The 14,453-nt window shown below is 51.0% G+C and overlaps 1 protein-coding gene across 4 annotated transcripts in view; it reads left to right on the plus strand.

Moving 5' to 3' along the window:
- MYRIP (myosin VIIA and Rab interacting protein) overlaps nucleotides 1-14,453 on the plus strand; it is a 228,280-nt gene that overhangs the window by 156,085 nt on the left and 57,742 nt on the right. For all 4 annotated transcript variants that reach the window (XM_086366026.1, XM_086366027.1, XM_086366025.1 and 1 more), the window contains exons 6-10: nucleotides 2,515-2,612; nucleotides 2,833-2,913; nucleotides 3,960-4,103; nucleotides 11,017-11,164; nucleotides 13,071-13,699. In XM_086366026.1, coding sequence (XP_086222152.1) covers nucleotides 2,515-2,612; nucleotides 2,833-2,913; nucleotides 3,960-4,103; nucleotides 11,017-11,164; nucleotides 13,071-13,699 — 1,100 coding nt within the window. The remainder of the gene's footprint in view (nucleotides 1-2,514; nucleotides 2,613-2,832; nucleotides 2,914-3,959; nucleotides 4,104-11,016; nucleotides 11,165-13,070; nucleotides 13,700-14,453) is intronic.

The following is a 14,453-nucleotide window of genomic DNA, read 5'->3' on the forward strand; positions in this document are numbered from 1 at the left end:
TGCCAGGACTCACAGCCAGCCTGCGATGTCCTCATCAGCTGCCTGGCTGGACGGCTTTGACTTGAACTGGGTTGGTTTGGGCTCCCCAGGTGGCGCTAGTGGTAAAGAACCCGCCTGCTAATGGAGGAGACGTAAGAGATGCTGGTTCAATCCCTGGGTTGGGAAGATGCCCAGGAGTTTAAGGGAATGGCAACCCACTCCAGTACTCTTGCCTGGAGAATCCCATGGACAGAGGAGCCTGGTGGGCTATAGTCTATGGGGTCGCAAAGAGTTGGACACGACTGAAGTGACTTAGTATGCATAGCACATATGCTCGGGTTGGTTTGGGAGATTTATTATGTGTGCCAAATGCCACTTTCTGTCCACATGTGTGTCTTCAGGAGCCTAAGAAGCTTGAATTAAGTATTTTAATTTAGGGATTGATTAATTAATGAATTGATATATTTACACCTTATCTCATTCTACAAAGCATCCGAGGCAGCTTTCAGGAGATTTGCATGTGTTCAGTAATGCCTGACTAGCAGATTATAGATGGAAACAGGAGGTTGAGAAGGGGAAGAGGAGACGTAGGCAACCAGCCGCTGCAGACCTCTGATCTTGTGCCTGATGTGAGTTGGGCTTCTGGGGTGAACTAAGAGGAGTGATAGAAATTCTCACTTTCAAGTAAGAAGTAAAAATCTAGTACCTCCAGGAAGCAGAACTCTTCCAAGTTCTTGACTCCACAGAGAATTCTGTCACCTGTGGAAGTCCTTTGGCTTAAGGACACTTCCTCCTGTTTGTTGCCATATGCAAAAAATACATTCACTAGATATATGATAGCCTTAGTTTTAAAAACCATGTTAGTTTGTATCTATCTCATTTTTGTGGTTAAAAGTCACAGGATTTGGAGACAGACTCCTGAATTCAAATCTCAGCTCTAAAATGTTATGTGGCAGCCTGGATGGTGCACCTATGGCTAAGTCCCTTTGCTGTTCATTGCAACACAACATTGTTAAGCCGAGATACGTGGTCTGTGGCCCAGCAGGTGGTTGAGCTGGGCAAGGTTGGCCAATGCTATTGATAACATCTATTTCTGCTTTATTGACTATGCCAAAGCCTTTGACTGTGTAGATCACAATAAACTGTGGAAAATTCTGAAAGAGATGGGAATACCAAACCACCTGACCTGCCTCTTGAGAAACCTATATGCAGATCAGGAAGCAACAGTTAGAACTGGACATGGAACAACAGACTGGTTCCAAATAGGAAAAGGAGTATGTCAAGGCTGTATATTGTCACCCTGCTTATTTAACTTCCATGCAAAGTACATCATGAGAAACTCTGGGCTGGAAGAAGCACAAGCTGGAATCAAGATTGCCGGAAGAAATACCAATAACCTCAGATATGCAGATGACACCATCCCTATGGCAAAAAGTGAAAAGGAACTAAAAAGCCTCTTGATGAAAGTGAAAGAGGAGAGTGAAAAAGTTGGCTTAAAGCTCTACATTCAGAAAACTAAGATCATGGCATCTGGTCCCATCACTTCATGGGAAATAGATGGGGAAACAGTGGAAACAGTGTCAGACTTTATAATTTTGGGTTCCAAAATCACTGCAGATTGTGATTGCAGCCATGAAATTAAGACGCTTACTCCTTGGAAGGAAAGTTATGTCCAACCTAGCTAGCATATTCAAAAGCAGAGACATTACTTTGCCAACAAAGGTCCGTCTAGTCAAGGCTATGGTTTTTCCAGTGGTCATGTATGGATGGGAGAGTTGGACTGTGAAGAAAGCTGAGCGCCAAAGAACTGATGCTTTTGAACTGTGGTGTTGGAGAAGACCCTTCAGAGTCCCTTGGACTGCAAGGAGATCCAACCAGTCCATTCTAAAGGAAATCAGTCCTGGGTGTTCTTTGGAAGGACTGATGCTGAAGCTGAAACTCCAATACTTTGGCCACCTCATGCGAAGAGTTGACTCATTGGAAAAGACCCTGATGCTGGGAAGGATTGGGGGCAGGAGGAGAAGGGGACAACAGAGGATGAGAAGGCTGGATGGCATCACCGACTCGATGGACATGAGTCTGAGTGAACTCCAGGAGTTGGTGATGGACAGGGAGGCCTGGCGTGCTGTGATTCATGGGGTTGCAAGGAGTTGGACACAACTGAGCGACTGAACTGAACTGATTGGTAGTATGGGCTTAGAATCTAAAAAATTCTTTTGTGGATTTTGTATTTGCATTAAACCATGAGCACAGCCCTTAGAAGATTTCACAGTTTTCCTGCCTATCATTACAAATGATACAGTACATGCACAAAATAAAGCATAATCTTTATCTGAGAAGGTAGATGAAGAACTGCTGTATTAAGTCCCTTTGTCCGTCGGCTTTAAGCCACTTTGTATGTTTGGGGCTGTCCTTAGTGCCAGGCACAAGAGGACTATGGCCTAGCCTCGTCCTAGTCAGCTCATGACTCTGACACAAGGACCTTTCACTTGTCCTTGCCTTTTAGAAGTGGTCTCTGTTCTGTTTCCTGTCCAGGACACAGCATGATGGACACATTGGCTGTCGCCCTACGGGTGGCTGAAGAGGCCATCGAGGAAGCCATCTCCAAAGCAGAAGCCTATGGGGACAGTCTGGTATGCCCCCCACCCCTCACAATGTCTGTCTGGAAGGTGGTGTGGGTGGGGTCCTGGCTGCCAAGAGAAAGCACAGCTTGTGGGGACACCATCATCATATAACCATCCTTGAACTGAGCTCATCCTCCCCCTGCATTTGTCGTCAGGACTCCCAAGAAATCGATTGCCAAGTCCCCCAAACACACCCACAGCTCACACCCTTCTCTTCTTCCCTCTGCAGGACAAGCAGAATGAGGCCAGTTACCTGCGGGACCACAAGGAGGAGCTGACCGAGGAGCTGGCCACAACCATCCTGCAGAAGGTAGGTGCGCCCTGGCAACCACACGGCTGCAGTGGGCCGCCCTGGTCCAGACCAGGGCCTTCGGTGAGCGGAAGAGCCGCCGAGGGTACCGCTGTTGTCTTGGGCATCGTTTGTCTTGTTCCTTCTCACTTGTGCTGTTGTACTCCGGGGCTAAGGCAGAGGGGTTGCATTGCACTGCGACAAATAAGCAGTGTGAACGTGCTTGCCCTTAGGGATTGAGCTAGTGGGTGAGGAGCCAGGACCTTGGCCCAGAGACCTCTGTACAAATGGACTTATTAAATCTAAGTGACCATGCCCAACATAGCAAGCGGTGCAGACAAGCTGAAGCCTTCCTTCATGACACTTGGTATCTGCCCCCTCCTTAGGGCTTTCAGACCCTTCCTTACGTCAGGGTGTACAGCCGGAGACTCTGGGTTTGAGATCCAGCTCCACTGTTGATGAGCTGTGTGTCCTTAACTGATGACCTCTGAGATTAACTCTGCATCTGTAAAATAGGGGGAGTTATAGTAGGTAGCTCTTAGAGTTATTCTGAGAATTCAATGACGTAAAGCATATATGGTGTCAAGCACAGGGCATACATGATGTCAAGCGACCCCAGGGACTGCAGCCGGCCAGTCTCCTCCGTCCATGGAACTCTCTAGGCAAGAACATTGGAGTGGCTTTCTATTTCCCTCTCCAGCGGATCTTCCTGACCTAGGGATTGAACCTGCCCTCCTGCACTGCAGGCAAATTCTTTACCATCTGAGCCACCAGGGAAGCCCTTGTACTACATGGTGTCAAGCACAGAGACTGGCACACAGTAGGCCCTTAATAGAAAAGGTTGTCAGCATCATAAGAGGACTACTTTTAAACTGTAAAGTGCTGTAGAATGTTCAAAGCTTTGGTTGTGCTGTTTTATCACAAGGCGGGTCTGAAACTGGCTGGTATTCCGTTGAAGCTAAGCTCTTCCGTGGCTAAAAATTTCCCAGAGATGATCCCCATTACACCACATAGCGCTGGAAGTCTCTCCAATAATGTGTGCCCTTTGTCACCTGCCTCCTCCCCAGATCATAAGGAAACAGAAGAGCAAAAGTGAGCAGCGCGCGGAAGACGAGCCGGAGTGGCCGCAGCCCCAGAGCTGCGGTGCAGAGGCAGCTGATGCGGGGACCACAGCCGCCCCGGGAGGCCCCCAGGCTTCCACCACCTTCTGGGTGAGCCCCTATGCCGCCCCGGCCCACCCCTACAGGGGCCCTGCTGCGTGCAGCTCAGAACCGTTCTCCCCATAGAAATGGGGCCGCCACGCCTAACATCTGTAGTGAGCACATGTGCCCGCCAGACAGCGTGGAGTGGGGGCCAGGAGGCCTGTTCTCTTACACGTGGAGGTGGGTTTTTACACAGAGACCAATTTAGGAAAAATAACACTGTCAATAAGCTTTTTACAATTCATTCTGAAAAGAGCTGCACTGAGTCCCGTGGGGAGAATGGCTTTCTCAGGGCCGTGTGTGTTCTCACAACCTGAGCACTTGCTGTACGGAAACCGAGGACTGTGAGAGAGTGACCGCTGCCTTCTGAGGCCGCGGCGGCCCGTGGGTGGGGCATCAGGATGTGGGCAGACCTTTTTGTTCCTTCTCCCCAATCACGAAGCACGGCATCCGTCCAGTGACCCAAGGGTCCAGGCCTGTCGCGGCTGGGGAGGGTCCCCGAGCCTGTAAAGTCCTTCGGTGTGTGTTCCTCCTTCCCCAGTGAGGGCGCGTGTGGGGCAGAGGATAGAGGCTGGGTCCTGGGGGTGGAGATTCAGCAAGAAAAGAAGCAGGGCTGGCCGGCAGGACTTGTGCTCCGTCAGCTGCAGGGACCCAAGTCATAGCATGGGGGAGAGGATGGGGCAACACACAGGGGCAATTTAAAACTGGAAAGGCAGGATAAAGGAGAATGAAATCATGCCATCTGCAGCAGTGGGGATGGTGGGGTGGGGGGCGGTGGCCACAGGCTGGGGGCTGAAGGGTGACCCTTTCATGGCATCTTGAGGAGGGACCCTGAGCTGCAGACCCTGGAGGGCCCTGAGCCACTGGCCTCCCGGCAGTGCTCCCACCTGAGCCACTGGCCTCCCGGCAGTGCTCCCTCCTGAGCCACGGGCCTCCCGGCAGTGCTCCCTCCTGAGCCACTGGCCTCCCGGCAGTGCTCCCTCCTGAGCCACTGGCCTCCTGGCAGTGCTCCCTCCTGTGTCCTCAGTCCTCCACGGATGTGGATGCTGTGGCTCCAGGGGTAACTGCAAAACCCCGTAACACTGTAGGACTCGGTCCTTGGGCTTAACTGCAAAACCCAAACTTAATCCATCCCCAGTCAGACAGGATTTCTCATCTGTTCTCTTGAAAGAAAATTCAGTGTGATCATCCCTCTTTTTAATTTCCTCTCTGATTGTGTGGCTCTCCGCCAGGAAGGGGGTCAGTGCAGTCTTGATTTTCAAAGCCTTAAGATGCAATATCCTAACAGGCACCAGGGCGGGGGTTATCATTCATTTAGTGCCGGTCTCCTTGGGCACCTGTATGTAAAAAGTCATCTCTGTATTCATATGGTGGTCCTAGTGATAACAATGATGAGAGCAGAGGCTGGGCATGCAGCATGCCCAGCGACTGAGCTGTGTCTCTGTCTAACTTTCTCTGTCTCTTCTCCATCCTTTTCTATTTTCTTCAGCCATTTCTCTTTGTGTTTGTCATTTTCCTCCCTCACATTTTGCTCTCTCCTTTAATGACTATAGGGCAGACCTGAAGTATTTTTCATGACTGTTATAATTATTGGATTGAATTTAATGGCTGTGCCTGACCCCAGAAATACAAAGCAATGTCTCAGCTGTTATTCATTCGAATATCGTTGACCCCTTTGCCCACAAACCCTTGCTACTAAAAACTTTCACTCTGTTCACCCCTGATGTGGGCTCCTTGAGAGCAGAGACTATTTTGAAGCCCCAGGGAGTCTGCCCTGTTGGTGATGATGATAATCATTGCAGTCATAGCAACCATATACCATCGCAAGAGATACAGGGAGGGCGGGATGCTGCTGCCCACTCAGGGGACCAGTGACTGCAGAGGAAGCTTTAACAAAAGTAACTGATGATCACCCTGCGAGTTTTGTCTAAAGCTTCAGAACCAGCTGGATTGGATGGCATGTCCTGCTGGGTTGAGGCTTGTTAGCCAGGAGTGCGTTGTCCCCGGGCTTTCAGGAAAGGGTGTCAGGCGCAGCACCAAGAGGGCACAGCAGAGCATCACCTTGGAGCCAGACAGACCCAAGGTCAAGCCCTGCCTCTGCCCCTCACCAACCATGTGTGTGGACAAGCGCAGGTCACTCATGTGTCCCCAGTCGGACAGAGTGAGGGAATGGAGGTGTGGCCCTGGCTCAGTGGCGGAGCGTAATAAAGGCTGTTATTTTGACGGATGCTTACTGAGTGCACTCTGTGTGCTTGGCATGGCACTGATCCCTGAGGCTTAGAATGAAAGTGAAAGTGTTGGTCGCTCAGTCGTGTCCAACTCTGTGTGACCCCATGGACTGTAGCCCACCAGGCTCCTCTGTCCTTGGAATTCTCCAGGTAAGAATACCCAGGTAAGAATACTGGAGTGGGTTGCCATTTCCTCCTCCAGGGGATCTTCCCGATCCAGGGATCAAACCCGAGTCTCCAGCACTGCAGGTGAATTATTTACCTTCTGAGCCACCAGGGAAGCCCAGGAGGAGGAGCTGGCATGAACCCCTTACCCAACATACTACACTTTCATGCCCCAAGAGTTAAGAGGTGGGGCCGATTTGAAATTCTCAGTCCATCTTTGCATCATGATAACACTCCTGGACCCGTGGACTCCACCCACCACGCCCAGCCTCCCAGCATAGATGTGCAGACACAGTAACTCAGGCCTGCCCTTGCTGACATCGCCAGCCTTGTTTCTTCCGTGGACCCTAGGGTGGGTAAGAGGAAGGAAAACAGACGCCGTGGGTGGGAGTGAAAGGATGGGCACAGGGTGCCCAGCCAGGATAATAAAGCAAATAAATTAACCAAGTGATCCCATCACTTTCCTCTAGGTTGAACCAACTGGCAAGTATAAGTGTTGTGGTGGCGCCATCTTCTGGGCCATATGTTTATTGCAATGAACTTGTGGCAAAACTGGGTCTAGGTCTCAGAACTGGGGCTTTTCCACCCTGGCTGGAGACAGCAGACCAGCAGCGTCCTGAGATGCGCTGGAGGCAGCTCTCTAGGGATTTTCGTGATTGTCAGGGTGTAGTTTTTTTTCCCTAGTGTGAAACAATGGCTTGCCTGAAATAAATTATGAAAGCCTGGCATCCTTAACTCATGAAAAACATAGATCTCATCTTCCCTGTTGGGACCAGAGAAGGACTTTTCTTGTTTTGATCTTGGCTTTTGTAAGTAAGGGAGCATTTTTGTCCTATAGAAGTGGAACCCAGCCACCTCTTACTGACACACACATACAGAAATAAAATATTGTTTGAGCCACTGCAAAATGAAACACTATCATTTCCTCTCTCTTTTAAACATATATTTTGTGATTTATAGTGTGAAGTTTGATGATAGAAAAATAAAGGCCAGGGTATAGAAAACAGCTCAGGGGAGGCTACAGGAATGACTGCGCCTGGCAACAGGCCATCAGCGCCTTAGAGTCAGGCCGTGTTATAATCCTACAAAATCAGGCACAAACGTGGGACTGAGGGTCACACCCAGAAGACCGTCTTCAAGGAGCTCACAGTCCGTGGAAGAGACGACAAGTTGGAATATGACTGGAGCAGAGACAGGAAGATCTGTGTGATTACACGGAAGGTGGGGGGTCTTGCCAGTCCAAGGTGGGAGGCATGTCAAGGGTATGTCCCTGGGACTTCCCTGGTAGTCCAGTGGCTAAGACTCCACGCTCCCCGTGCAGGGCACAGGGTTCCATCCCTGGCCAGGGATTTAGATCCTACATGCCCCAACTAAGACATGGCACAGCCAGATTTTAAAAAGAAGGGTGTATCCCCCTGAATAGATGGCAGTTTGACATGGAAGGACTTTTTGCTTCATTTTTAATAACTTCACCTGCCAACAGACTGTCAGCCTTGATCTCTCCTCTATGATCGCCACTCATCATCTGTCAAGGATTTCCCAAAATTATAGATGGTTCCCGATTACCCAGCCCCAAGGAAATCTTTGTTGTTGTCAAGTATCAGAGCTGTTCAGGGCACCAGAGACAGGATCAGTGCTTGCCATGCCCTGGGAATGATGGAACTGACACTGGGCCAAAAACCACTTGACGAGTGTGTTAGGCTGGCTCTCCTCCAAGTAAGACCTTCCTGTCCATGATATAAGTGAGGATGACAGGGGGCTTCTTCTTTGTTTCTCTTGCTCCCCAGTGTCATCCAAGAAGTTAGTAAGATCATCACCATCAACAGGCAAATCTAAAAACCTACCCTGTAGCCTGCCTCAAGTTATTCACTCCACAGTAAACATTCACTGATTCCCAATTCTGAAGGCAATGGCAACCCACTGCAGTACTCTTGCCTGGAAAATCCCATGGGCGGAGGAGCCTGGTAGGCTGCAGTCCATGGGGTCGCTAAGAGTCGGACACGACTGAGAGACTTCACTTTCACTTTTCACTTTCATGCACTGGAGAAGGAAATGGCAACCTACCCCAGTGTTCTTGCCTGGAGAATCCCAGGGACAGGGGAGCCTGGTGGGCTGCCATCTCTGGGGTCACACAGAGTTGGACACGACTGAAGCGACTTAGCAGCAGTGCCAGGAGCTATCACCATTAACTGTCCTTTAACTGCCCTCAGTTGCTTGCAGTCTAGTGGGGACCCCAGCAGAAAAACAGATGTTGCAATACAGTGTCATATAACACAGTATTAAAGCAGCAGGACTCTCAGCCCAGCTTGAGGAACGGGGTTTCAAACCACAGGCCACGGCTGAATGAACTGAATGAACACAGAATCTTACCTGATCAATAAGAGGGGGAGAGTTCCTCCACGCCTGGGCTGCATTAACCTGTGACTGCTGCATCGAATGGCAGACCTGGAGGCCCATGGTACTCTGTTCTGTAATCAGAGAGGAGTCAGGTCGTGACTCTTGGCACACAGCTTAAAGGGCTCTGTATTTGTTCTGCAAATGCATCTTCCTCCTGGATCAGCCTCAAGGTCTTGTGAGGGGAAGTAGAAGAGGCTTCCTACGGCTCTTTCTGGGCCAGAACTGTCTGTACCACCCTCTCCACCCTCTCCAGCAGAGTGTGCAGATGCGCGGTATGAGGCCATGGGCCCCGGGCTGGCCTGTGATTACGGGGATACTGGGCCCCAGTCCTCAGCCCTCTTTTCTCAGACTGTTAGCCATCTTTCTGGGTGAGGCTACAGAGTGCACTGTCCTCTCCCCAAACCCTAGTCATGATGCTCAGTTTTTTCACCCGGATATCCCTCAGCTGGTGTTTGCTATTCTCCTTTGTTATTCTCAAACGGGTTTTTAAAGCTCCCACTTAGTATTCGTTTACTGTGCGCAGAGCAAAATTGTGTGTGTGTGCGTGTGCGCGTGTGTGTGTGTGCGCGCACGTGTGCGTGCGTGTGTGCGCGCGCGCGTGTGTGCATGTGCGTGTGTGTGTGCGCGTGTGCGTGTGCGTGTGTGTGTGTGTGCGTGCGTGCGTGTGCACTTAGTTGCTCACTCAGTCGTGTCCGACTCTTTGCGACCCCATGGACTGCAGCCCACCAGGCTCCTCTGTCCATGGAATTTCCCAGGCAAGAATACTGGAGTGGGGTGCCATTCCCTTCTCCAGGGGATCCTCCCGACCCAAAGATCAAATCTGCGTCTCCTGCATTGGCACTGCAGCACCTGGGAAGCTAGAGCAAAGATTAGGTTTCTGCTTCTCAGGAAATTAAGTCACTCAGTCAAGGTGTTGCACCAGAAGTAATCTTGGATCCCAGGTACTGATGAGTCCCCAGTCCAGCCTCAGCTGCCTGGGGGCCCTGCCCACAACTCTCCAAACACGCTCCCCGTTTGTCTCCTACTCTCAGCATCTGTGGTGGGAGAGGAGGAAAGCCCATTCGTTTCTCCCGAGGACAGAAGGCAGTAGGCTTGTTAGTATTGATGTTGGCCAGCAGGTGGCGCCAAACTGCCTAAGGCCGGAGTCAGAGATACTACTTTGCTTCACATCACAGTCAGAGATGCTTTCTGTGGCTTGGCCCTTTCCTTCCTCCGTTTCACCCATATAAAAAGAGCAAAGTAAATCCCCAAGAGAAGAGAATTCTCTCATTAAATGACAATGGAAAAAATTGGTCTCTTTCTGTTTGATGAAATTCCCTGTATAGAACATCTGAGCTACAAATTCTAGAAATTACATTTGTAACATACAGAAATGATACAGTTCTAACATGTTTCTTGTCAGTCCTTTCTACCACTTGTCCTTAGGTTAGAGTTTATTTTAACTAAATGGGAATGTGCTGCAAAGTCTCTGGGACTGTGGGCTGACCATCTTGGTTCACTTACCTATCACAGCACTTACACTGTACTACAATTTTCTACTTACACTGCTGAAACGCTCAGGTTTGGAGGTCTCTGAAGGGAATATGCTCTTATTTTCATCACACACAATTGGCCCTGAGAAATCTCAGCTGGAAGAATGACTGGGAAAGTAGGAGCCTTGTAAGAACCAGCTCTATTGGATTCTGCTACATCTCTGATGCTTTCTGGGAGGCCTGGCCACTTGCAGTGGAATAAATGGGGAACCATTTGTGCCATTATATGGCATGATGTAGCATCCCTGGTAGCTGAGATGGTAAAGAATCTGCCTCCAATGCAGGAGACCTGGGTTCAACCCCTGGGTCAGAAAGATCCCCTTGAGAAGGACCTGGCTACCCACTCCAGTATTCTTGCCTGGAGAATTCCATGTACAGAGAAGCCTGGCGGGCTACAGTCCATGGGATTGTAGACAGACACAGCTGAGCAGCTAATACTTTCACAGCAGGATGTACTGATTTGAAGCTTCTGAATCTCGAGAAAAGCCGTTACCATCAGCTGTGTCATCTCCATGCGGTGGGGTGCCTGCGGATGGGAAGGCAGTCCCCCTGGGAACTGTGCCTGATGAGGTCACGCCTTCCCCTCTTTTCTTTGCACAGCGGTCGCAGTCTGCATTCTCACTCAGCAGAGAAGATGCCCTGAGGACCCCTTCGCTGGAGGCTGCATCAAGGGAGCCAAGGGAGCAGCACCCGAGGGAGGAGGAGGCGTTGCCCAGCTGGAAGAGCGTGGACAGGCTGGACCAGACAAGTAACTGTTCTGCGGGGTTCAGAAATGCTGCTGGGAGGCTGCTTGGCTGTTGTGAGGTTGCTCAGCCCCTCCTACCATCAGTCTGAGTGGGGGTGTGCCCATCTGGGACAGTCTGGCCACTAAGTCGCGGGGTCTCTCACGCAGCACACTGTATATAAGGTGGGCATGTTTCCCATGTGGGCAGTTTGCTTGCTGAGACCTGTGAGACAGTGGGCAGGTGGGTTCGGATCACTTGGCTGCACAGCCCCACTTCAGCTGCCTGTTCTGTGTGGACTAGGAGCCAGTGTCTTATTATATGTAGGCCAGGAACACCAGGGCTTCCCAGAGAGCTCAGTTGGTAAAGAATCCACCTGCAATGCAAGAGACCCCAGTTCAATTCCTGGGTCGGGAAGATCCCCTTGAGTTGGGATAGGCTACCCACTCCAGTATTCTTGGATTTCCCCGGTGGCTCAGCTGGAAAAGAATCCACCTGCAATGTGGGAAACCTGGGTTCGATCCCTGGGTTGGGAAGATCCCCTGGAGAAGGGAAAGGCTACCCACTCCAGTATTCTGGCCTGGAGAATTCTATGGACTGTATAGTCCATGGAGTCACAATGAGTCAGACACGACTGAACAACTTTCACTTTCACAGGAACACCAATCCAAACTAGCAGGGCATTCATTTCAGCGTCCAAGATACCACAGCTAATGTGGTCCCCAGACCCAAGCATCAGGACTCTTCAGCTACTCATGTTAACAAGTGTCTCCACAGCAAACAAATAACAAAGCAAGAGCATTTCAAAATTTAGACTAAGAAATGGACAGACTTAGGAAGTTTGATAAGCACTTCTAGCAGACAGTCCATTTCACAAAACAGTTCCTGCTGGGTTATGAGCATTCCAAATAAATTTGTGAAGGATCTTGGTTTTCAAAACATGTTTTGTGCATAAATTTCTCTAAACTAAGGCACCTACGTGTAATTTTATCATTGCATAGAAACAAAAACTTAGCTTGACAACACCACACACAAAAAAAGATTTCATATGCAGCTCAAAACTCCATGCACCCTTCAGGATGAAGACTTAAAGAACAGAAAGCACTTGCGTAGAAAACTGCTGGTTTTTCTGAGGACCACTCGGCCCTTGACATGCTAAGCTGTCCAGACTAACTCCAGAAGTCTTGAAAGATGTCTGATCTGTTTCGCAGGAAGCAGGTTACTCCTCGGGGGCACTGCTCCATCTCAGCAGAGCAGAAATGTAGAACAGAGGAGGTACAGAGGTCATCCCAGAAGGTTAATGTCCATGGACTAGTTTCAGAGGTTCTGTTTATGCCTCAGGGAAAGGGCCAGGTCTGGAGCCTGTTGGTCCACGGCTGAGGTCAACTGTAGGGACGCTGAGTAAACCCACCTTCAGTCTTGACAGTGTCTTTGACAAATTCGTATCCCCCCGGACACTTTCTGACTTCCCAGACCTTGACTGAGCATCTGCTGTTTACACCACGTGTGCTCAGTGCGGGGAAATAACGGTCTGAGGACAGTCCCTGCTCTTGAGTTTCTCAGTGTGAGTTGGAGGTGGGTTTACTCAGCCCACAGCATCCCTACAGTTGACTTCCCAGCCTCTGCTCTTTCCTCCGCACGAGCTGTCTTCGGGACAGTGCAGGATGACTGAGACCCAGCCCCTGCCGCAGGGCCCCTCTCACCAGGGAGGAGGGCCCAGCCCTCTGCATGGTCAGCCAGAAGCCAGGATGGATACTGGAGTGAACCAGAAAGGCTATCACAGCAACTCAGGGAAGGAGGAGCCCACTCTGGGCGGGGAGACCAGAAAGAGCTCTAGGAAGAGGGGGGCAGAGGAGGAGGGCTGTCTGAGGGGCCCCTCGCTCTGAGGCGCTGACAGTCCCTCTCTGGCTTCTCTCTCCCTCCTGCCCGCAGTGGTGGCCCCAGTTCTACAGAGCCCCGATGGGAACTGGATGGCCCTGAAGGATGGGGCTCTGCCCCCAGCCCGCCTGCTGGCCAAACCTAAGAGCGGCGCGTTTCAGGCCCTGGAGGCGGCCTCCAGCGTGGCGTCCGCCTACGATGAGCTGGGCTCCGACAGCGAGGAGGACTTTGACTGGAGGGAGGCCTTGAGCACGCTGTGCCTGCAGCCCCGGGCTCTGCCCGGGGAACCCCAGACTCAGCCCACACAGGCTCCAGGATCAGACCAAGGCCCCTCTGCCTCCTCTGGGCCCTCACCCAACCCCGAGGCCATGTGGTCCGACTCAGAGACCTCCTCGGTGGGCTCATCCCGAGAAGCTGGGCACCGGGCCAGGCTGTCTTGGTTGCAGAGGAAGGCCCCCCGGAACCCTGCAGCCGAGAAGATGCGCCTACAGGGAGAACTGGATGTGAACTTCAACCTTCAGGCAGCTGGCAGGGAGACCTCAGACAGCAGCGAGCCTGAGGAGGCCCCCCACGCCGCAGATCGGAGGGCCAGAAGGTGGAGGAGGGCCCGGGGGTGCTCCGAGGAGCTAAGCAAGGAATTGCCTTCCCCCAGCGGCCATCCCCCAGAGCTGGACACACATCAGGTAATAAAGCAGGGTGCACATAAGCACCCACTCATTTTTAAGTAGGCTGTGCCCCTCTCCAAGCAAGAGTGGCATGGACAGTCCTGGATTCTGAATCCACACACCCAGGTTCTTATCTTGGTTTTGCTGCTGACACAGGTCACAACTCTCGGAGGTGTACCCTCCTCTCTGGAGATGAGAGCTTAGAGTTCAAAGTGGGCTTGCAAAGTGTGGCCCCCAGATCAGCAGCAACCATAGCACCTAGGAACTTACTAGAAATGCAGATCCTTGGGCCCTGCCCCAGAGCTGCTGAACCCAACATTCTGGGGATGGAGCCCAAGCTGTCTTGGTGACTCTGCTGTGTGTTAAAGTCTGAGGGCCCCTGGCATGGAGTTAGGGGATGGGGTCTAGAATCAGCCTGCCCATGTTCAAATCCAGCAGTGTGACTTTGGACAAGGCATCTTCTTAGGTCTCAGTTTCCTCATCTGTCAAATGGGGATAATATTAGAACCCACTTCAGAGGATGGTTGTGATGAGTGGATAAGATAACTTTGTAAAGAGCTGAGCTCTCTCCTAGAACACAAACAAGGGCACAGTCAGTGTTGTTTTGATCTCATAACTGAGGGCGCAGTTTACTAACATCTGTGATTCTTGGTTCCCATCACAAGCTATCTCGAGAGTCCTCAGTGCCTCCTCCCTCATGGTTTAGCTCATGAACCCCCTTAGAGAATCTGATTAAAGCTACAGAATCTCTCCCTAGAAAAACACTCCTCTA

The sequence above is a fragment of the Bos grunniens genome, chromosome 22, assembly GCF_055505025.1.
Source record: "Bos grunniens cultivar Pamir isolate PY7600 chromosome 22, Bosgru_T2T1.0, whole genome shotgun sequence".
Classification (NCBI taxonomy): Eukaryota; Metazoa; Chordata; class Mammalia; order Artiodactyla; family Bovidae; genus Bos; species Bos grunniens.